Source organism: Tupaia chinensis, unplaced genomic scaffold (genome assembly GCF_000334495.1).
Source record: "Tupaia chinensis unplaced genomic scaffold, TupChi_1.0 Scaffold148874_1, whole genome shotgun sequence".
Classification (NCBI taxonomy): domain Eukaryota; kingdom Metazoa; phylum Chordata; class Mammalia; order Scandentia; family Tupaiidae; genus Tupaia; species Tupaia belangeri.
The window spans coordinates 1,865,935-1,890,999 of NW_006208722.1; the positions used below are offsets into that span (position 1 = coordinate 1,865,935).

Below are 25,065 nucleotides of genomic sequence, written 5' to 3' on the forward strand. Positions count from 1 at the left end.
TGGAGGAGAATGGAGGAGAAGGGACTGTGGCATGGCCATCCCCCCTGGGGGGTGATTTCTCACTTCCTGTCTCTCTGTCTCTGTCTTTCTGGCCAGCACAGGGGCCCTATAGCAAACCCCGCCCCCCTCAAAAAAAGACAAAAGATACTACTGAAGTGATAAAAAATTATCAGAACTACAGAAAATCAGAAAAAAGACTGAACAAAATAAATAAAAATAAAAGCATTTTGGAAATAAAGATGAAACTAGAAGGGACACAAAATGAGTAAACATGGGCCAGCAGGTGGCATGGTGATTAAGGCACTGGACTCCCACATGGCTAACCGTGGTTCAAGTCCTGAACCCTGCAGCTAGAAAATCATGCCAGACACATGTGCATGCCTGCCCTAAATCCTGACAGAATAATGAGAAGGGACTACAGGTTTTGGGGCATGCTCACACACATGCCCTTGTTTTTCAAGGCCAGGACTTGAACCATGGTCGCCTATGTGGGATTCAGCTCCCAATGTAAAATGCTTAACTGCTATGCTACAGGGCTTGACCTGAAGTTTATTTCTTCCACAGGAGAGAGAGAGAGAGAGAGAGAGACAGACAGACAGACAGACAGACAGACAGACAATCAGATATACCACCCCCAATAGGGGATTGACCTGCAATCCAACTCCGGCTTCAGCCAGCCCCAGATCACAAGTATGTGCAGGCTAAGTGTACTCAAGGAGGTGGCCAGATGCAAATCTAGAACCCCATGTAGGCTAGCCTCGCAGAACACCATGTTTTCCCCCAGCACCACTACCCACCACCCAGCCCCTCTGTTTGTGATCCAGTTCACCTAAATATCAGAGTTTATCTTCCATGGTGGATTATGTGTGAAGGACCCTGTTGGAGGTGCCTGTCACTTTTTTGTCTCTGTTTTCCTCTCTCATGGAAGAAATTATACATATATACACATAAAATTATACATATACATACATATATATGGAAGAAATTATATATATACACACATGCACACACATGTTTGTATATGTACATGTAATATATATATATATATGTATAAAATCTGTAGAATAGGGCCAACTTTTAGATGAAGAAAATGGACAAGGATTGCTTAGGACTGAAGCGCACAGAGGAACTGAAAGATGACAGTCAAAAAGCAGTTTCTTGGATGTGGCGAAAATGTTTTAAAACAGAGTGCAGTAACAGTTGCACAACTCTGCACATGTACTAAAAGCTACTGAATTTGAAATTCAAATTGAGGACTATTACTTATTACTAAACAGCATAATGCCTACAACTAATGATACTGTTCTTACCACACACACACAGATAATAATAACTGTAAAAGGAGAGAAGAAAAGCTTTGGGAGATGATAATATGTTTATAGCCTTGGGGCCACCAGATTGAGTATAAAAGTTATGTCCTTGGACTCCCATGTAGTCAAGAGCATGGACCTGGTGGCTTAAAACTCAGGCCAGGTGCATGTGTGTGTGTGTGTCCAAGATCCCAAGAGGAGGACCAGTGAGAAATGTACACATGTTGGAGTTTGGAGGAAAAAAAAAAAGATCCCAAGAGGAGAATGGAGGAGAAGGGATTATGGCCTGGCCATTCCCATTGTGGGGGGAGGGGTGATTTCTAGATTTCTGTCTCTCTGGTGAGCACATGCTCTAGAGCAAAAATCTCTCTCTCAAAAAACAAACAAACAAAAAACAAAACAAAACAAAAAAAAACCACAACAAGAAAAACTTTATGCTGGGACCAGCAGATGGCATACTGATTACATCACTGAACCCTCAATGAACTCCCATGTGGCCGACTATGGTTCCAGTCACAGAACTGACGGCTTAAAACACACCAGGCGCATTATGTGTGTGCCCAAAATCCGAGAGGACAATGGAAGAGAAAAGACTGCAGCATGGCCACCCCTCCTTGGGGGCGATTTCTTGCTTTTCTGTCTGTCTCTATCTAGAGCAAGCACATGTGCCCTTCAGCAGAAATCTCCCTTTAAAAGAAAATTAAGAAACTATGCTGAGTGAAGGAAGTGACACACTATATAATTACAATCATGTGAGACTCTATAAAAGACTAGTACAATTTACAATGAAAGAAAGCAGATCAGTTGTTATCCAAAAAAAAAAAAAAGTGATGCTGAGAGGTTGCCTGCAAAGGCCCTCAGAATACTTTCATCATGTGTGTAAATCTGTTAGAATACATTTTAAATAGGCATGTGTGTGTATGTATGTACATACATTTTAGCTGTAGGGTAGATACACTCACCGAGGAGAAACACACAGGGACAGACAAACACACACACACAAATATACACACAGAGAAAGTGAGAAAGCATCCTCCAGGAGAGATGACATGCTACAATCCCCTCTCCTCTATTTTTTTCTTAGGATTTTGGACATGCACACACATGTGCCTGGAGTGGTTTTCAAGCCACTAGGTCCAGGACTCAAACTGTGCAGATGGCCATGTGGGATCCAGGCACGTTAACCAGCATGCCACCTGGCTGGCCTTAAATAGCTGTATTTTATTACACTTAATTACACCTCAACAAAGCTAATATTTAAAAAAGTTATTAAAGGAGAAAAATAAAGATAGCCAGTTCACTAAAAAGAAAAAAAAAAGAAATTATAAACAGGATAAATATAGGATAAATGATACATTAGAAGACTTTAAACTCAACCACATTACTAATTATGTTCAAATATAAACAAACATGGCAATTTAAATATAAACAAGCAGGTTAAAGGGTGGAAAAAGACATCATGCAAACAGTGAAAGCTTTGTGGCTCTATCAATATTGGGCAAAGTAAATTTCAAGACAAATAATATCACTAGGGATAAGGGGAGATATTTCATAGCAGCAACAAGAACAATTCACACCATACAATTAAAAATGTGTATGTACCAGGGCCTGCAAGTGGTATGGTGGTCAAGGCACAAGGACTCCCCCACATGGCAGACACTTCAAGTCCCAGGCCTGGCAGCTTAAAAATCGCACTGGGCACATGTGCATGTGTGCCCAAAATCCTGAGACAAAATGAAAGAGAGGGGACTGTGGCATGGCCATCCTCTCTAGGGGGTAATATCTTACTTTCTATCTTTCTGTGTCTCTCCAATAAGTGTAAGCACTCTATGGCAAAAACTAAAGAAAAAAAAGATATCTACTTAACAACAAATATTCAAAATAGATGAAGCAAAAACTGACAGAAGTAACAGGCAAAGCAGACACATTCGCAATAATAGCTGAACACTATATCCTCTCACTTCATAACTGATTAAATAGGCAGGTTAAAAAAGATCAAACGACAGCCAGTGGGTTTGTGGTTAAGGCAGCAGGATTCCACAGAGTAGACTGTATAGTTCAAGTTCCTGGTTAAAGAAAGTAAATATGAATAAAACTCAGAAGACAGGGAAAAACTATTTTCATTTCTGATAGTTAATTTACATGAATAATAGGAAAAGGTAACCAAAATGGGAATGTATAGGACAAAGTATCATAAAAGAAAACTAGAGGGAACCAGCAGTTAGCGTAATGGCTATGTCGCTGGACTCCCACGTAGTCGACCGCGGTTAGCGTCTCGGACCCGGTGGCTTAAATCTCACGCCGGGCGCGTGTGCGTGCGTGCCCAAGATCCCGAGAGGAGAATGGAGGAGAAGGGATTGCGGCGTGACCAACCCCCCCGGGGGGTGATTTCTCGCTTTCTGTCTCTATGTCTCTCTCTCTCTGTCTGTCTGGCGAGCGCACACGCCCTATAGCGAAAACCTCTCCAAAAAAAAAGAAATAAATAAATAAATAAATAAATAAATAAAAAGAAAACTAGAAACACTTAGACTAGATAATGAGGACTTCTATTTGAACATGTAAGGAAATACAGTATCGCTTTTTGAGAGAAAGAATATAAGAAAAATAACATCAGAAAAGTAAAGGGTAGATATATTTTACTTAACATGATAAGCAGTTTCAGGAGAATGAACTGATAAACATTAAACTTTCCATCAACAGAGATAATGACAACCCATTAGGAATTCAGAGATCAGAATACATGTTTCTGGAGGAATCTGATCGTTGTTAGATAGTAACACTAGAATAGGTTTAGGGCTGGCAGGTGGCATGGGGGGTTAAGGGCAATGGACTCCCACATGGTCAACCATGGTTCAAGACCCCGACTTGGCAGCTTGCTTTCTTGCTTTCTCTCTCTCACTCTGTCTTTCTCTGGTCAAATTAAAACAAACCAACAAAGGCAAATAAAGTAATTCTTAAAAAAAAAAAAAATAGGTTTATATAAATCGGCTTTAAAAATGTTCTGGAAACTCTTTTTATTTAAAATAACAAAAGTTATAGTATTAGAAAAACAAAACAAAGTCATTAAAACAAATAACTACCCTTTACAAACACAGAGTACTTTAAAATCTTCATCAATGTTTACAATTAGGTTTTGTTAATTCTACTACAATAAAATATAATGCTATTAAAAAGTTATCATAGTGATTTATTTTCTACTTATTCGAGTGATAAACTTGCATGATAATACAAATTATATCATGTAATTAACTTACAGGGAAAACACCCAAGTACTAAAAAGTCCTAACAAAATCAACATACAATTAATGACAATGCTATGCATTCATAGAGTACATTAAAGTTTCTTAAACAGCTTTTCCATCTGTTTTGCCATTTTATCAAAAAAATCATTTTTTAAAAAATTGCTGGTGGGGGATGCAGGTAGCAGGTGGCATGATGATTAAGATACTGGAACCCACATGGCCAACTCTGCTGTTCAAGACCCAGACCTGGCAGCTTGAAAAACAGCAAGGTGCATATGAAGAAGGAATTATGGCATGGCCATCCCTCCTAAGAAATGATTTTTCACTTTCCTTTTCTCTCTCCAGTCAAGTACATGCACCCATGGTAAAAACTCACGTCAGACCTGTGTTTGTGGTGCCCCCGATCCCAGGAGAACAATAGGGGAGAAGGGAATGTGACATGGCCATCCTCCTGAGGGGTGATTTCTCACTTTCCTGCTCACTGTCTCTGTCTTGTTCTCTGGTGAGCACATGTGCCCTAAAGAAAAAACCTCTATAAAAACAAACAAAAAATGCCAAAAGGCACATGCACTTATCAGAGCAACAGAGAAAGAAAGTATCCCTAAAGGGGCATAATCACACTATAATCCTGTCTCCTACATTTCTCTTATCCTGTCAGGATCTGAGGCACACATTCACAGGAACCCAGCACATTTTTTCTTTTTTTAAAGATTTTTTGCCACAGGGTGCACGCCCTTGCCAGAGAGAGAAAGAGACAGAGAGAAAGTAAGAAATCACTTCCCCGGGGAGATGGCCACAACACAATCCCCTCCCTTCCATTCTCCTCAGGATTTTAGGCACAAATACCTGGCATGATTTTCAAGCTGCTGGATCTGAGACTTAAACTGCAATTGGCCATGTGGGAGTTCAGCACTTTAACCACTATGACACCTGCTGGTCCTTACAACATGTTTTTCAAGTAGCTAAAGCCAGGACTCAAACCACATTCAGCCGTGTGGGCTCGGCTATTTGATAACCTGACTATGGGGCCAAGAGGTGGCGTGGTGATTAAGGGCACTAGACACCCACATGGTCAACCATGGTTCAAGTCTGGGGTCTGGTGGCTTGCATTCTCACTTCCCTTTTCTCTGTCTCTCATTCTGTCCCTCTCTGGTGAAATAAATAAATAAATGTTAAATAAAGGAATTCTTAAAAAATACATTGAAGCATTGATTAAAATATATATATATATACACACACACACACACACACACACATATGTGTGTGTATATATATATATATATATGTATATATATATATATATATACACACACACACATAACTTGACTATGGAGTTAGCCCCTGAAAAAATTCTTAAGATAGACAAAGCAGTTGGTATTAGTCTCATTTTACTATCTTCCTAAGGCTTACAGAAGTAAGTAATTCTCCTTAGGTCCCTCAAGTATGAATTTCAAGCATAAGACTTCTGGTCAGTGTCTGTACTTTTTTTTTTTTTTAAGACTTATTTCATTTTATTTATTATTATTAATTTGCCACAGGACATGTGTAGTGATCAGAGAGAGAGAGAGAGAAAGAAAGTAAGTAAATGAGAAAGCAAGCCACAAGGTCCAAGACTTAAATCACAGTAGCAATGTAGGAATCCAGCACCCCAACCACCATGCCACCTATAGGCCCCCACACTTTCCTTTAATAAGTTTGTTTTCCCGCTATTGTTGAATTCAGATAGACAAAAGGATTCACCTAATCACATAGTGAATAATATTTAAAAAACTAACTTTTCTTTGAAATGAAAAAAAAAAAAAAAAAAAGAAGAAGTAAAAGCCACAGCTCATGTAGAAGAGTAAGAAAACATTTCTTGGGACCTGCAGATAGCATAATGGTTACATTGCTGGATTCCCACATAGTTGACCATGGTTTGAGTCTTGGGCCCAGCGACTTAAAACTCATGCCTAGTGCATGTGCGCCCAAAATCCTGAGAGGAGAAGAGATTAGGCATGGCCATCCCTCTGGGGCTTAATTTCTCACTTTTTGTCTCTCTAGTAAGTATGCATGCCCTATAGTAAAAATCTCTCTTAAAAAAATTTCTTTTTTTTTGGCCAGAACCACCATCTTCCAGTAATTAACCAAAATGATCAACACAAAGTGAAAGAGGAGAGGCACCCAATATATGTTCTCTGGGCCTTTTAGAAAATATGGAGTGGTTCCTTTGGCAATATATATGCGAATCTACAAGAAAGGTGATATTGTAGACATCAAGGGAATGGGTACTATTGAAAAATGAATGCCCACAAATGTTACCATGGCAAAACTGGAAGAGTCTACATTGTTACCCAGCATGCTGTTGGCATTGTTGTGAACAAACAAGGGCAAGATTCTTGCCAAGAGAATTAAGGTGCTTATTGAGCATATTAAGCATTCTAAGAGCAGAGATAGCTTCCTAAGACGTGTGAAGGAAAATGACCAGAAAAAGAAAGAAGCCAAAGAAAAAGGTACCTGGGTTCAATTAAAGCGCCAGCCTGCTCCACCCAGAGAAGCACACTTTGTGAGAACCAATGGAAAGGAGCCTGAGCTACTGGAACCTATTCCCTACGAATTCATGGCATGATGGATGTTTAAAATAAACTAATCTTGGGACCAACAATTAGCATAATGGCTATGTCGCTGGACTCCCATGTAGTCGACCTCAATTCAAGCCTCAGACCCGATGGCTTAAACTCACGCCGGGCGCGTGTGCATGTGTGCCCAAGATCACAAGAGGAGAATGGAGGAGAAGGGACTGCAGCATGGCCATCCCCCCTGAGGGGTGATTTCTTGCTTTCTGTCTCTCTGTCTCTCTCTGTCTTTCTGGTGAGTGCATGTGCCCTATAGCAAAAACCTCTTCAAAAAAAAAAAAACACTAATCTGTGGTCTATAAAAATGTTTGTCTTAACTGAGTAGAATTATGTTCCCTCCCCAAAGCTCATTTTTATTGGGGTCTAATTCATTTTGTAATCTTTATTCAAATTTAGTATTTTTATTTCTTTTTTTTGGAGAGATTTTCACTATAGGACGTGTGCTTTCGCCAGACAGACAAAGAGAGACATAGAGACAGAAAGCGAGAAATCACCCCCCCAAGGGGGATGGTCACGCCGCAATCCCTTCTCCTCCATTCTCCTCTCAGGATCTTGGGCACGCACGCACACGTGCCCAACCTGAGTTTTAAGCTACCGGGTCCGGGATGCAAACCGCGGTCAACTATGAGGGAGTCCAGTGACACAGCCATTATGCTAACTGCTGGTTCCCAAATTTAGTATTTTTTTTCACCTGAAAGATGTTAAGTGGTTTATACAACAAATAAAACTCAGTTGGTTAGAAAAAAAGATTCCTTTCACTTTCCATTATACTATGTTGAATAGAGAGCTAAGTGGAATAGTAGTTCAGTGAAATAAATCACCCTCTTGAAATGCCATTTTATATATATATGCAATACTCTTAAAAGTAAAATAACGGGACCAGCAGGTGGTATGGTGGCTAAGAGTGCTGGACTTCCACACGGCCGACCACAGTACAAGTCCCAGACATAGGGGCTTGCTTTCTCTCCCTCTCTCTATCACTCTGTCCCTCTCTGGTCAAATTTAAATAAATAAATAAATAAATAAAGTTCAATAAAATTATTTTTTTAAAAAGGTAAAATAACAAAATGAAGACAACCCCTTCAAGTGGACTCCAGCAATATCAGCTTTCTCATCTTTACATGCTTAGAAAAAATCCTAAACTTTAGTTTTAATGATATATAACTATCATGTAAAATATTTACCTTGGGTGTGCTTCCCTTAATGAATTTTTTAATTGATGACAATAAGCCGGTTTCATTCTTCGTTGGTTTTTCTCCTCCTGAAGGCAGGCTATCATCAACATCTGAATATTTCCTCTTTGCTCTGGCAGCACGTTGTGTTTGGATTTGATTTGATTGCTGAGAAGCTTTCCGTGTTCTCAGCCTCATCTTTTATGGGTGCCACATGTAAAACTATAGAGGAAAAATAAAGGTTATTAAAATTCAACTAGAGTACTCAAAATGTTCCTAGCTTCTTATGAGCTATTTCTTGGTTTAAAAAAAAAAAAAAAGCCCAGGAGGACCTACAGCGGTAATATATGACCTTCTGTGAGACAATGCCACATGAGAAGGCTCCCATTTCAAGTATGAAGACCTTCCACTCATGTGCTTTGGCCATGATCGGAGGTTAAGTGATGGCTGGGAATGAATCACGAAGCCAAGACTCCATTAAGGGTGCTGTCTCTTTCTTGCTTATGGAGGAAATAAGGTAATCCCTTATTTCTCATATATCCTTAAAGAGTATACACATTCATTTCATAACACTACGCTGCCTCCACCCAGGCCAACATTATCAGCTGTTTATTCATTTGCCAAATATTTACTGTATACTTAAACCATATTCAAGGCAATGGGCTAAGGAAAGCATGAAGTAAATAAACAGAAATTGGAACTCACAATTGCCCTTCTGTAATTCACAGTTCAGTAGGAAAAACCATCAGTCAATAAATGAATTCCATGAATGCAATTCTAATAATTAACAATCATACAGATAGATGTGATGAGTAGATGCATCACTTCGAGAAACTGTAATGTTACCACATACAATACTTTTAAAAACTGAATTTAGGGGACAAGCATACGGCATAATGGTTACATTGCTGGACTCCCATGTAGTCAACTGCAGTCTGAAACTTACGCCCAGTACATGTGCACTGTGCCCAAGAACCTGAGAGGAGAATGGAGGAGAAGGGACTGCAGTGTGGCACCCTTCCCAGGGTGTGTGTGTGTGTGTGTGTGTGTGTGTGTGTGATTTCTAGCTTTTTGTCTCTCTAGCAAACACATGCACCATATAGCAAAAATCTAAAAAACAAACAAGCAAAAAAACAAAACAAACAAACAAAAAAACCCACTAAATTCACATCAGAAAGAAAAAAAGACTTTCTATTTGAACTCGTTTTATAGGTAAGTAGTAGTATTGGGACCTGCAGATGGCATAATAATTATGTCGCTAGACTCCCACATAGTAAACTGTGGTTCAAGTCCCAGACCTGGTGGCTTAAAAATCACACCAAGTGCATGTATGTCTGTGCCCAAGATCCTGAAAGAAGAATAGAGGAGAAAGGATTACGGTGTGACCATCCCCCCGAATGATGATTTCTCGCTGTCAGTCTTTCTCTGCCTCTGAGGCAAGCGCATGGGCCCTATAGCAAAAATCTCTCTACCAAAAAAAGAAAAAAAAAGGTAGTAGTATTAAGGACCTACCCTACCTGGAATTGTAATCTATGAAACAAATACACAAACTAGTAAACTAAGAATTAAAGAAACATTCTTTTTTATTCATTTAATTTTTTTGAGGGAGATTTGTTTTTTTGCTACAGGGCACATGTGCTTGCCAGAGGGACAGAGAGAGACAGAGACAGAATGTGAAATCAACCTCCAGGACGATGGCCACACAGTCATCCCTTTTCTGCACTCCTCCTAGGATTTTGAGCATGCACATATGTAAGTGGCTGTGAGTTTCAAGTGGCTGGTTCTGGGACTCAAACCACGGCTGGCCAAGCGGGAGTCCAGCATCTCAGCCCCTACGCCACCTGTTGGCCCCAAAGAGATGTTAATTCTAATTCTACTTCAGTCATAGCGAAACTATAGCCACTTAAATGTGTTTTTTCACCTGTATAAGGAACGTATAATTTATTTTTTCATGTTGAGGTTCAAAATGAAAATGTTATTAGGAAAGGCTATGAAGTGTACAGGACAGTAACACTACTTGCAATAGTGAATGCATTTCAAGACATAGCTAATTCCAACTAAGTACTCTAAACACCTAAAAGAATAAAAATTCCTGGCAAAACCAGAGTCTTCACTGACCAATTAAGAAGCCTTAGAAGTTATCTTTTTACTAATTCAACAGTTAGAAAGTTTGTTTTTTATAATTATAGAAATCACACACACACACACACACACACACACACACACAGTCTACTTCAACAAAAATCACCTGCTATAGGATGAGTGCCTGTCTCCACCCCCCCCAAATTCTTATGTTGAAACCTAAGCTCAAACGTGACGGTATTTGGAAGTGGGACTTCGATGACGTAATTAAATGCTCTTACAAAAGAGAAACTTGAGAAATCCCTACCCCTCTCCTGCCACATGAGCTAACAGTGAAAAGATGACAGGCTATGAGGAAGTGGACTTTGTAAGATACCTAATCTGCCAGCACCATGATTCTGGAATTCCTAGCCTCCTGAACTGTAAGAGATAAATTTCTGTTGTTTATAAGCCACCCAGCTTACCTCAAATTCAAGATAAATATTCAGAGTACTCCCAAAATATGTTTCCAAAAAACCATTATTTTCCCTATAACTAAATGGTGCTAAGTTTTAAGTTATCATAAAACATTGCCTTCAAATGTCAATAAAATATTACCTTTCCTCTAAAGAGTCCATGTTAACCTATAAAGGAACTTACTGGGCCAGCTCTATAATGCAGCAGTTAAGAACTGCACAAAGGAATTTAGATCCCACACAGCCAATCAGAATCCAAGTTCTGGCCCTGGACATTAGAAAGACATACCATGGGACCAGCAGTTAGCGTAATGGCTATGTCGCTGGACTCCCACATAGTCAACCGTGGTTCGAGTCCCTGACCCAGTGGCGTAAACTCACGCCGGGCGCATGTGTGTGTGTGCCCAAGATTCCAAGAGGAGAATGGAGGAGAAGGGATTGCGGCGTGGCCATCCCCCCCTAGGGGGTGATTTCTCGCTTTCTATCTCTCTGTTTCTCTCTGTCTGGCGAGTGCACGCACCCTATAGCAAAAACCTCTCAAAAAAAAAAAAGAAAGAAAGAAAGACATACCAAGCACACATGTGTGCCCAGGATCCTGATGGGATGAAAAACTGGAAAAAATAAGAATGCAGGGTGACTAGGCACACTCCCTCTCCTCCTCTTTCCCATGCACACACAGACTTTGGCAATACAAAATAAATGGTGGGGGGTACTATTCAAGGCATCTTATTATATTATTACCTCAATAATCCTATTTTTAATGCATAATTTTTTTCTGAATTCGTTTGCAACACAGAACCTGCTAGAAGAGACAAATTTCTACAAATGTGTGAGGAAAACTTTATTTATTTATTTATTTATTTATTTATTTATTTTTACCTTTTTGGGGGGAGAGCTTTTGCTATATCGGGCAAGTGCAGTTGCCAGAAAGACAGAAACAGAGAGACAGAAGGCGAGAAATCATCCCGGGGGGGAGGGGGGGATGGCGACGCCACAATCACTTATCCTCCATTCTCCTCTCGGGATCTTGGGCACGCACGCACACACGCTTGGAGAGAGTTTAAGCCACTGAGTCTATGACTTGAACTGTGGTCGACTACATGGGAGTCCAGCTACAGAGCCATTATGCTACATAGCCAGCTACATAGCCAGCTATATAGCCATTATTACGCTAACTGCTGGTCCCAAACTCATTAAAATTTAACTACTTATTTGTCACCTGCTACCAGAATGGAAACAAAATGATAACAATAATCTCTACTCCCAAGAAGTAAAATGTCTAGTCAGTAAGTATATATATTTATCATATCATAAGTATATATATTTATAATATATTACATATATAAATGCTTGATCACGCTGCATGGAGAAAGTGAAGAGAGATCCAGGAAAGTTTACAAGAAATGTCCTCTGAACTCAAAAACAAAAAATAGGTATTCACAAAATAGAAACACAAGAGGATTTGAAAAAGAAAGCTAGATTTTTTTCCCCATTCCAATAGGGACTTATAAAAATGTACTTAATAGATCTGAAAGGGCTGGAACAACCACATCCTTAAGAAACGTCAAAACTGATCACTGACCCTAGCCTCTTTCTTACAGCTGAAGGTGAGCTAGACTGCAGTGCTGGAAGCTACATGGCCAATCTTCAGTCATGTCCACCTGAAATGTACCAGGCGCCCACAAAAGTTCACAGAATATCCTGATAAGCTGCAAGTCTTGAAGAAAGGGATTACAGCACGACCAGATCCTGTTGGGAGGGTGTGACCACATCCCCCCAAACACACACACTTTTACCACAAGTTAAAAAAAAGAAAACTGACCGCTCACAGAATAGATGAAAAAAACACATACTTTTCAGTTGATCATAGAATGATCAACTTAGACTGGATGCTAAGCCTTAAAATAAGTCTCAATAAATAACTAGACAAAAGATCAACAAAAGCCTGAACGGCTAAGACCTAACATATATATAATATCCAATAGTAAAACATTCTCAACTTACACATGGAATATTTTCCAAGACAGTACATGTGTCAGGACATAAAATAATTCTTTTTTTTTTTAAATGTTTTTGCTATAGGGCGCATGCACTTGCCAGAAAGACAGAGAGTGACAGAGAGACAGAAAGTGAAAAATCACTCCCCGGGGGAATGACCATGCAACAATCCCTTCTCCTCCATTCTCCTTTCAGGATCTTGGGCATGCATGCACACGCACCCTGTGTGACTTTAAGCCACCAGGTCTGGGACTCGGACCGCGGTCGACTACATGGGAGTCCAGCGACATAGCCATTACACTAACCGCTGGAAAAGGACTGAAATCCTATGAGTATGCCATGTCCACTACAATGGAATCAAATATCACAACACAAGGCCAGTAGGCAGTGTAGTGGTTAAGGTGTGGATTTCCACATGGTCAACAGCAGTTCAAGTCCTGGACCTGAAGCCTGAAAATCAGGCCAGGCACATGTGTATGCATGTCCAAAATCCCAGGAGGAGACCGGAAGGACAGGGATTACAGTGTAGCCATCCCCACTGGGAGATGATTTCTCACTTTCCCTTTTTCTCGGACAAGCGCATGTACCCTATGGCAAAAAAACTAAAAAAGAAAAAAAGAAAAAAAATCACAAGAAAGGAAATGAGAGAAATTAATAAATACATAAAAATTAATAAACTTCCAAATAATGAATATGTCAAGCAAGAAACCACAAGAGAAATTAAGTATTATGTCAATAAGGGCCATCCCAGGGCCAGTTGGTGGTGTGGTGGTTAGGGCAACTGGATCCCACATGGCTGTGTGGTTTGAGTCTTAGACAAAGCAGCTTGAAAAACACACCAGACCCTTGTGCAAGGGTGCCCAAGATCCCAAGAAGAGAATGGAGAAGAGATTGTGGCATGATCATCCCTCTTGTAGGGTACTATCTCACTTTCCTTCTCTTTCTAGCACAGAGCAAATTTGGGGGAGAAAAAAAGGACTAGCTCATGACCTGGTAGTTAAAGCAGCTAAATCCCACAAATTACAAAGATAGATGCAAATATCTTTGACAAAATACCAACAGCATAAACTGATTATATACTATGACCAGTTTATTCCAGATATGCAAGAGTGGTTCAACATTTGAAAATCAATAAATATATCCTATTAGTAGAAAAAAAAAAAATCCACATGATCACGTCAAGTGATACAGAAAAAGCATTTGACTAAATCCAGTGCCTTTTCATAATAAAAATGGTCAACTAGGAATAAAAGAAAACTTCAAGTCAATAAAAAGCATCTGTGAAAAATCCACAGCACATTATGAATCAGAAACAAAGGGTGTTTATTACCACTTCCATTCAACATTTTACTGGAGGTTAAGGTGTTGGACACTCCCACATGGCTGACCGTGGTTCGAGTCCTTGACCTGGTGGCTTGCTTTCTCACCTTTTTTCTCTCTCTCTCTGTTTCTCTCTGGTCAAATTAAATAAATGGATGAATAAATAAAAATAAATAAATAATTATATATATATAAAAAAGACAGTACCTATGAACTGGACCACGTACAGGTTAAGTGTTACCTACATAACATCTGCAATAACCCAACTTTATTACTTAAATGTAAAGGAAAGTATCATCATTTATTTATTTTTTGTAATTACCAGAGGGCACGTGCACTTGCCAAAGACAGTATCAAAGTTAGAAAGAGAAAAAGGAAGAAAGAACCCCCAAAAGGGGCATGGTCATGCCACAATCCCGTCTCCATTTCTCTAGCTTATCAGGATTTTGGGCACACATGCACATGAGCCTGGAGTGTTTTACAAGCTACCAGAGTCAGGACTCAAACTGCACAGTCAGTTATGAGGTGTCTGGTCCCCTTAACCACTAGGCCATGAGACCTGCCCAAGGGAAAAGTTTTAAATAAAAATTTCCAGCATCATCTTGCTATCCTACTATTTCTATTAGAATTTAGCACATCTTCTCAGTTCTATAGCTCTCCATTAATAGATAAATTCTCTATTATCAATAAAAAATAAAATAAAGGGCCAGCAGGAGGCGTGGTGGTTGCAAAAGCTGGATTCCCAAATGGCCAACCATAGTTTGAGTCCCAGACCTGGTGGCTTGGAAATCACAACAAATAAATAAATAGATCTTTTTTTTGTTTGTTTAAATAGAATAAACAAGTAAAGACTAGGAAATGAGCAAACTTAAGAAATAAATCTACAGGCAGGCCAGCTCAGTGGCCTGGTAGGTAAGACAGCTAAATCTCACATGACCAACCGCAGAAAAATCCAGGCCCCAGCAGCCTAAAAACTGTGATGGGTATATGTGTATGCCTGCCCCAAATCCTGACCAGACAGGGAAATGGAGCAGAAGGGATTACAAGACCACGCCACACTGGAGGGTGCTTTCCCCCCTCTTTAATGTCTCTTTTTTTCTTTTAAAGAAATATTTTATTTAACTTTATTTTTCTTTATTTACTTATTTTAATTTGACCAGAATGGGCCACAGCAAGAGAGAAAGAGAGGGAAAGTGAGAAAACAAGTTGCCTGGTATGGGACTTGAACCGTGGTAGACCATGTGAGAGCCCAGTGCCCTTAACCACCAAGCCACCTGCAAGCCCCTTTTTAATATCTTTCTCTGGGGAGTGTACATGCTCTCTAGGAATTGAAAAAAAATTGCAACATCAATCTTGTTAGTTTCTCTGACTACCTCTAAATTTCAAACTAGCATCCAAATGCCTTCTCAACACTTTCACTTGGCACCTTAAATTTACTTGACCCCAAACTGAATTCACTTTTCCCAGCCCAGTCCATACCAAAACCTACTCCTTTTGCTATATTTTTCCTACTACATTCTTTTCTGGATGTTTCACTTTTTTTCCCCATAAGACACAAGTACTAGCTGGAGAGAGACAGAAGGAGAGTGACAAATCATCCCTTAGGAGAAATGGCCACCACAGCCCCTTCTCTATTCTCTTCTTGTGATCTTGGCCATTCATGCACATGTGCCCAGCATGCTTTTCTCAACACCTGGACCAAGACTCAAATCGTGGAATAGGCCGTGTAGGATGCAGCACCTTCACTACCACGCCACCTGCTGGCCCCACTACTTTTTTTTTTTTAAGTTAATTTATTTCATTAATGATAAGAAAGTAAATGTATGCACAACAGAGGTGGGGGCAGGGAGTGGGGGCACCTCTAACAAGAGTCTAGTGACACTGCAACCCCCTTCCCCAGGCCGTCCAGCCCATCAGGATCCTGAGCATACAAAACAGCACCCAGCATGTTTCTATCAGGCTAAGAACAAAACTCACAGTTGGCCTCACTGCTCCTAACACTTCAGTCCAGTGTAATACTGACCGCCCCACCAGGCCGGCACTTTCCTTCTACATTTTTGATCAGAGGTAATGCTACCACCATCTAATCAAACAAGCTAGAAACTTAGAAGCTGCCCTAAGACATCTTAGTTATTATTCCTTTTCCGTATCTCCCGTAATCACCAACCTGGCAGTTTGACCTGTAAAGATCTTTCTTGTCTTGTCTCCTTTTAAGCCCATCCTCTGCATCACATAAATCACCCTATTCCTCTCAACAGGTTTCCGTTTCCCATCAAGTGTCTTCAAAATAAAGACTCAACTCTAGCTTTATGTATAAAACCTTGTAAGATCTAATCTCCAGTCTTCATTGATATTTGTTCCCTCACTCTTCCCTATTGTAGTAATAACTCTTCCCTTCACACACTGTACTCTATCTATGCTTCTGTTCTTCACTATTAAAAATACTCTTTCAGGGACCAGCAGTTGGCGTAATGGCTACGTCACTGGATTCCCATGTAGTTGACCGCGGTTAGAGTCCCAGACCCACTGGCTTAAACACATGTCGGGTGTGTGTGCATGCGTGCCCAAGATCCCAAGAGGAGAATGGAGGAAATGGGACTGGGCCGTGGCCACGCCCCTCGGGGGGGGGGGATTTCTCGCTTTCTGTTTGTCTCTTTCTGGCAAGTGCACGCACCCTATAGCAAAAACATCTCCAAACAAATATAAAAAATACTCTTTCAGGGGCCAGCAAGTAGTGTGGTGCTGAGCTTCGATGTGGCTGACCACGGTTCGAGCCCCAGACCTGGCAGCTTGCTTTCTCACTGTCACTCACTCACTCACTCAGGGCTGAGTTTTAAGCAAGGATAAGAATTATCTGAAAGAATATTTTTTAAAAGAATTATTTTATTTAACCACACCACCTGCCCTGGGGCTGGCAGGTGGTATGGTTAAGGGCATTGGACTACCACATGGCTGACTGTGGTTTGAGTACTGGACCTGACGACTGTGGTTTGAGTATCGGACCTGGTGGCTTGCTTTCTTGCCCGCTTCACTCTCTCTCTCTGGTCAAATTCAAATAAATATAAATATGTTCCAATAAAATAATAAAATAATTCTTATTAAAAAAAACCTCAGCCCAACTATCCTGTACCCCAATAAGTTGAGTTACCCAAGCCTGTGTAAACCCTGTGCTTATTTCTACATTAGCTCTTAACATACTATATTGAAGTAATCTTTAATTGTACTAGACTGCCTGAGTCCTGAAGGTAGAGATCTGACTCCAGTAACCTGTCATATAAGGTAACTTAAACTCTGCTGAACACAACTCTGGTTCCCATTTCCTTTTAAAAAGACCACATAATGGGAGGAAAACCCATGTCATTGAACACAAGTCTCACTGCAATAATCATTTCTTGCACAAAAAAAGGCCTATATGTGACCAGCTGTTGGTGTAATGGCTATGTTGCTGGACTCCTATGTAGCCAACCATGGTTTAAGTCCCAGACCTGGTGGCTTAAACTCACGCCAGGCGCGTGTGCATGTGTGTCCAGATCCTGAGAGGAGAATGGAGGAGAAGGGATTACGGCGTGGCCATAACCCTCTAGGGGGTGATTTCTCGCTTTCTGTCTCTGTGGTGCCCTATAGCAAAAATCTCTCCAAAAAAAAAAGGGCCTGTACCTAAAACTAAAAATGTTTTTGTTCTCACATTTCCTTCCTCCTCACAAAAATCCCTGATGCCAAGCAATCTTTGAGGTACACAATCACAGTTGCAAATTGTCTCATGTTAACAGTAAAATTACAATAATTGTACAAGTATAAATTCAATAAATTGATATCATGGTCTTGAGTGCACACATTTCTACCTAAATGCCATTATACATGAGGAATTCTTAATGGATTACCTGGGACAAAACTATTGTATCAGTATACTCTCTTTCAAACAAATGCATTTGCAGGACCAGCAGGTGGTTCGGTGGTTAGGATGAAATCACACGAGGGGCATGTGCGTGAGTGCCTAGAATCCTGAGAAGACAATGGTGGAGAAGCATGGTCATTCCCCCTGGGGGATAATTTCTGACTTTCCTTCTGTCTCTCTCAGGCAAGTGCAAGAATCCTATGGCAAAAACCTAAACTAAATAAGTAAACAAACAAACACATACTTGCTAAATAAAGGAGTGAAATAGTAAACTGATATTAGAAATAAGAGGGGCCAGATGGTTGTGCAGCAGTAAAACACAAAGCTCTGAAAGGCAATCCCTTATGGGTACCCAGTTCAAGTCTGAAGACCTCCCTGAATATATCAATCACACATGTGCCCTGATTCAGGGTTAGATAATAGGTAGGGATGGATCACAATGTCAAGAGCCCAATGAGGCTGCTTGCTATCTGTCTGTCTTTCCGTCTCTCTTTCTGGCTAATGGAAGAAATAAATAAACTTTTTAAATTGCCAGAGATCACATGCACTCACCACAGAGAGGGAGAGAGATACAGAGAAAAAGAACATGTGGCTGACTGTACAGTTCGAGTCCTGGACTCAGCAGCTTGAGAAACATTCCCGGCATGCGTACCCAAAACCCTGAGAGGAGAATGGAGAAGGGATTGCAGCATGGCCATTCTCCCTGGGGAGTGATTTTTCACTGGCTATCTCGCTCTCTTTCTCTGACAAGCACACACAAACGATGGCAAATTAAAAAAAAAATAATTTTAATAAAAGCATCTAAGTAGGAGGTGAGTCATTAATCTATTTTCAGTCTTCTATCATATACAACTCATCTTTTCATCCTTTAATATCCTCAAACCTTTACCATATATTAAAAAGTTTCCAGAGTGGTTCATCAGAGCCAGCTAGATATGATGGCTAAGGCAGCGGGATCTCAAATGGTCAACTTCACCATTCAAGTCCCAGATGCTGCAGCTGGAAAAACATGTCAAGTGCCTGTGAGTATGTGCCCCAAATCCGAGGAGAGTGGAGAAGGAACTGTGGCGTGGCCATCTGTCCGGAGGGTGATTTCTTATTTACTTTCTCTCTGGCGAGCACACATGTCCTATAAAATTTTTTAATCTATTTATTTGTTGTTATTTCAAGCTATTTATCTGTTGTGATTTCAAGCTGCCAGTTCCGGGACTTAAACCACAGTCCATCATTGAGAATCCAGCATCCAATATCATGTCACCTGCTGGCCCTTATAAAAATTTTTCTTAAAAAAAGAATGGCTTGGGACCAACAAATAGCATAATGGCTATGTCACTGGACACCCACATAGTCGACAGCAGTTCAAGTCCCAGATCCAGCAGCTTAAACTCAAGCTAGCTGCATGCCCAAGATCCCGAGAGAGGAGAATAGAAGAGAAGGGATTGCAGTGTGGCCATGCCCCCGACCCAGGGGGTCATTTCTCGCATTCTGTCTCTCTGTCTTTCTGGTGAGCCCATGTGTCCTATAGTAAAAACCTCTCCCCCCCAAAAAAAGTGGCTGTTTTTTGTTTTTTTTTTTTAATTGAACCACTCAGCCTGGTTCAATAAAAATAAAGATATGAGACCAGCAGATAGAGTAGTGGTTATGTTGCTGGACTCTCACACAGCCAACTGCAGGTTAAGTCTTGGACTCAGTGGTTTGAAAATCACACTAGGCACATGTGCATACATGCCCAAGATCCCAGGAGGAGAATAGAGAAAAAGGGACTGCAGTGTGGCCATCCCCATGGAGGTAATTTCTCACCTTCCCTCTCACTCATTGTCTCTGCCTCTCTCCAACAATGGCAAGTAAACTAAGGCAAAAACCTCTTTAAAAAAAAAAAGACATTATTTGACTAAATGACCCTTTGGTCTCCTCTAGCTCTACAATTCTCAATTTGTTAATTTATTAACATACTCTACCTTACAATGATATGACAACTAAATATTTATTAACATTTTATATACATTCATGAAAGAAAAAGCTTAAAGTCCCTGCCTTAGATGACAGCAAACTGTATTTTCAAAACTAGCAGAATCTGTTTCCACTTAAGTCTACATTTGTAGCCTTAATCTAAATTAGACAGCTTTGGGTATTCCAACTGTCCACTTTTACTCCCCACTTTTCCCCTAAACTTCTTCATTAACTTCGGAGAAGAGATTTCTGTCAACAAATAAAAATCAAGAGTCAACTAGGGCAGAAGAAATAAGCAAAGAAGCATTTATAAAATACCAACTTACAGATGGGGAGATACGGGCCAACAGATGGTGTAGCAGTTACGTTGCTGGACTCCCACATGGTTGACCACAGTTCGATTCTCGGATCAGGTGGCTTGAAACTCACACCACTCTGTCACGTGTGCATGTGTGCCCAAGATCCAGGGGGGAGAATAAGGGAGAAAAGATTACAGCACGGTCATCCTCCCTAGGGAGTGATTTCTCACTTTTCCTCTTACTTGTCTGTCTCTCCCTCCTTCCAGTGAGCTCATGCACCTTCAGCCAAAAATCTTTAATTAAAGAAAAAAAAAAAAAAAAAAGACAGGAAGATTCTTTGTAGCCCCTCCACAACAAAGATTATGATAAAGTTAGTTGTCTTTTTGGTCACTAATATTTTTGATATATGGTGTTTCCTTCTCCTTTTAAAATTATATAATATTATAGGAATCTTTAAAAACTACTGAACATAATAAGCTTATATTCTGGACCAGAAGTTGGGGTAATGGTTATGTTGCTGGAATCCCATGTAGTCGACCACAGTTCGAGTCCCGGACCCAGTGGCTTAAACTCACGCTGGGTGCTTGTGCATGCATGCCCAAGATCCTGAGAGGAGAATGGAGGAGCAGGGATTGCAGTGTGGCCATCTACCCCGAGGAGGGGGTAATTTCTCGCTGTCTCTCTGTTTCTCTCTGTCTTTCTGGTGAAAACACACATGCTCTATAACAAAAACCTCTCAAAAAAAAAAAAGAAGTTTATATTTGAAAAACAAAAAAAAAAAAAAAAAAAAAAAAAAAGAAAAGCTTGTATTTGTAAAAAAGGGTCTTAATCTTTCTCTTATTTTTAGCAATCTGTCTGCTTTTTTGGTCCTCCATTCCCCATGGGAGGTGCTTTCCTTCTCTCTCACTCTCTCCAGCAATTACAAGTCCTCTCTGGCAATTAAAAAAATTATTGGGGCCAGCAGGTGGTGTAGTGGTTAAGGCACTGGACACTCCTACATGGCTGACCATGGTTCCAGTCCTGGACTAGGTGGCTTGCTTTCTCACTTTCCCTCTCTCTTTTTCTGTGTCTCTCTCTGATCAATTTAAATTAATGAATGAAGGAATAGAATTAAAATAATTCTTTTAAAAATATATTTATCTATTTATTTATTCTAATTTTCAAGCCACAGGGTTCAGGATTCCAATCATAGTCCGCCATGTGGGAATCCAACACCTCCGACACCATTATCACCATACCACCTGTTGGTCCACCTCTGGCAAATCTTAAAACAAAACACTCTTATATGTCCTTAGTGACATATTATGGCAGAATCAATATTTGTTATAGATAGAATGAAATATTTAAATATCTTTAATCCAGGCTTTCAGAAAGCAATAATGTAGAGATTATGTTAATTATCTTCATTAAATAATATAAATGTCCTGTAAAAAGATAATTCGATCACATGTAAGAAAATTCTTATCAATAAAACGATATAGGGGCCAGCCGATAGCGTGGCTAAGGCGCTGGACAGTCCCACTTGGCTGACCAAGGTTCGAGTCCCGGACCTGGTGGTTTGCTTTCTCACTTTCCCTCTCTCTCTCTGTGCTTCTCTCTCTGGCTAAACTGAAATAAATGAATGAATAAATAAAATAAATATTTCTTTTAAAAAAACAATAAAACTATATAATACATTATTTTAGGAAGAATACAGGTTTCTAAGAACTGAATATATAGTTTGATCTTTTTCTTCTTCTTTTTTTAACTTTATTTATTCAATGTGACCCGAGAAGGACAGAATGAGCAAGAGAGAAAGAGAGAGGGAAAGACAAAGTGAGAAAGCAAGCCGCCAAGTCTGGGACTTGAACTGTAGTTGGTCATGTGGGAGTCCAGCATCCTCAACCACTACGTCACCTGCCAGCCCGTTTGGTCTTTCTCTCAATAAGCTCATAGGAAACTTGAGACTCCAAGGTTATCATTTCTCATCATATCACTATTCTTTCTATGGAATGTACCAATATTTTCTTTAATTCACTAGGCTCACCTATGTGAGATCTGTCACTGGCTACATCAACAAAAAAATTCTCAAGATTAAAAAAAGTGACTTTAATTTTGGCAACTGGGCAGGGGAGAGATATTTATACTCTTTTTTTTTTTTTTGGAGAGGTTTTTGCTATAGGGCATGTGCACTCACCAGAAAGACAGAGAGAGAGAAGAGAGAGAGATAGAAAGTGAGAAATCACCCTCCGTGGGGGATGGCCATGCCACAATCTCTTTTCCTCCATTCTCCTCTTGGAATCTTGGGCGCACACGCGTGCACCCGGCATGAGTTTAAGCCACCAGGTCCAGGACTCGAACCGCGGTTGGTTACATGGGAGTTCAGCAACATAGCCATTATGCTAACTGCTGATCCCTTTTATTTATTTATTTTTTAAGAAAAATGTTTGCTATAGGGCGCGTGCACTTGCCAGAGAGAGAGAGACAGAAAGCGAGAGATCACCACCCCTCAAGGGAGGTGGCCATGCCACAACCCCTTCTCTATTCTGCTCTCGGGATCTTGTGCATGCATGTACATGTGCCCAGCATGAGCTTCAAGCCTCTAGATATGGGACTTGAACCACAGTCAGCCATATGGGAGAGCAGCACCTTAACCACTACGCCACCTGCTGGCCCCTATACTCTTTCTATAAAAACTTCTATCTAGGGACCAGCAGAGCACAGCAGTTACACTGCTGAACTCCCACTGTGATTATCTCTGTCTCTGGCGAGTGCATTCTAAAGCAAAAATAAATAAATAAACAAACAAAAACTTCTATCTAAAATAAATTAATCTTACATTAAACATACACATTCAGGGGCCAGCAGGTGGTGTGGTGGTTAAGGTGCTGGACTCCCACATAGCTGACCACAGTCTAGGACCTGGCAGCTTGCTTTCTCATTTTCTCTCTCTCTCTCTCTCTTTTTCTGGTCAAATTAAAAAATAAGTGGAATTAAGTAAGTAATTATTAAAAAATCTGAGATAGTAAGAACACATTCATTTGACAGTAAGAAAAAAAAGAGATGTTGACAAAGAAGAAAAATCAATGTTTACTGAAAGTCTTAAAAAACCATGAAGTAAAATATCATGAACTCTGCCCCAAATAAATTTGTACTGAGTATCTAAAATAATTTCCCACTATTCTTATCGTTACTTTTATTTTTAGTTTCTATTATAAGGCACATGCACTCTTTGGGGCAGAATCATTCTCCCAGAGGGATGGTCACAGCACAAACCCTTCTCCCCAACTTTCCTCTCAAGATTTTGGTCATGCACGTTTGATTTTTAAGCCACCATGCCCAGGACTCAAACCACGTAGTCCACCATGTAGGATCCAGCCGCCTTAACCTACTGGCACAATTTTCCACTAGTTAAGGAAAACTATTAATCCAGTAGGATTAAGATAAACTATATGGGAGAAAGAAGAAAAGGTTTAATAAGTGAAGGTCTTGAAAATTTCTAGCCAGGGGTTGGCCCCATAGCATAGCAATTAAATTCTGTGCAGAGGAAGCTGGATCCCACCCACATGGCCAACCAGCATCTGAGTCCTGATTCCAGTGGCTTTACATGCCAGGGATGTGCCCTTGCCCAGGATCCTGAAGAAATGAAAGAGTAGCGGAAAATGGATTGTGTCATGACCAGGCTTCCTGCCCCATCCTCACTGCATGCTCACATGCACATTCTGATATAATAAAAGGAAACAGATAATGAAGAAACAAAATGAAAATTACTATTCAAAGATAATAGAAGTGTCCTCTTGTTTGCAACCAATAAAATGAATTTTGGGACCAGCAGTTAGCATAATGGCTATGTCATTTAACTCCCACGTAGTCGACCGCAGTTCAAGTCCTGGACCCGGTGGCTTAAATTTATGCTGGGCGCATGTGCATGTGTGCCCAAGAGGAGGATGGAGGAGAAGGGATTGAGGCATGGCCATCCTCCCTGGGGGGGTGATTTCTCGCTTTCTGTCTCTCTGGCGAGCACATGCCCCCTATAACAAAAACCTCTTCGAAAAAAAGAAAGAAAGAAAATGAATTTTAAAAAGGCTATATTCCCAGTAGAGGGAAAAATCTATGATTGTTTGAAATGTGATTTTGAATTTTTTTCAACTGATTTTTATTTGTATAACAGAAAATTAGGGACCAGGAGATGGCGTAATGGCTAAGTCGCTGGACTCCGACATGACAGACTATGGTGGGAGTCCCAAGCTCAGCAACTTAAAACTCACACCAGGCACATGTGCACGCATGCCCAAAACGCTAAGGGAAGAATGGATTGTAGCATGGCCGTCCCCTGGTAGGAAGGGTTATTTCTTGCTTTGTCTCTCTGGCAAGCACACTTGCCGTGTAACAAAAATCTCTCAAAAGAAAAAAATTAAATTAAAGGACTGTATAATTATCTTATTTTAACAAAATATACCAAAGCAAATATTTATAAAGTCAGGGAAAAGTTAATTATTTTCAACTCAATAGGATAATACACATTTAGGAAATATGAAGATGAAAGCAAAACACACACATGCTGGCATGATTTTTAAGCCACCAGGTCCAGGACTCGAACCACATAGTCCACCATGTAGGATCCAGCCGCCTTAACCTCCTGGCCCAACTTCCTACTATTTAAGAAAAAATAGTAATCCATTATGATTGAGATAAACTATATGGGAGACAGAAGAAAAGGTTTATAAAGTGAAGGTCTTGAAAATTTCTAG

At 40.3% G+C, this 25,065-nt stretch overlaps 1 protein-coding gene across 5 annotated transcripts in view; it reads right to left on the bottom strand.

Moving 5' to 3' along the window:
• Nucleotides 1-25,065, bottom strand: part of CTDSPL2 (CTD small phosphatase like 2) — a 91,066-nt gene that overhangs the window by 60,831 nt on the left and 5,170 nt on the right. For 4 of the 5 annotated variants that reach the window (XM_014585101.2, XM_006170743.3, XM_006170741.3 and 1 more), the window contains exon 2: nucleotides 8,349-8,558. In XM_014585101.2, coding sequence (XP_014440587.1) covers nucleotides 8,349-8,534 — 186 coding nt within the window. In that variant the 5' untranslated portion in view covers nucleotides 8,535-8,558. Of the gene's footprint in view, nucleotides 1-8,348; nucleotides 8,559-18,072; nucleotides 18,095-25,065 lie in introns of those variants that run through there. The other variant, XM_027769194.1, reaches the window with a different exon arrangement.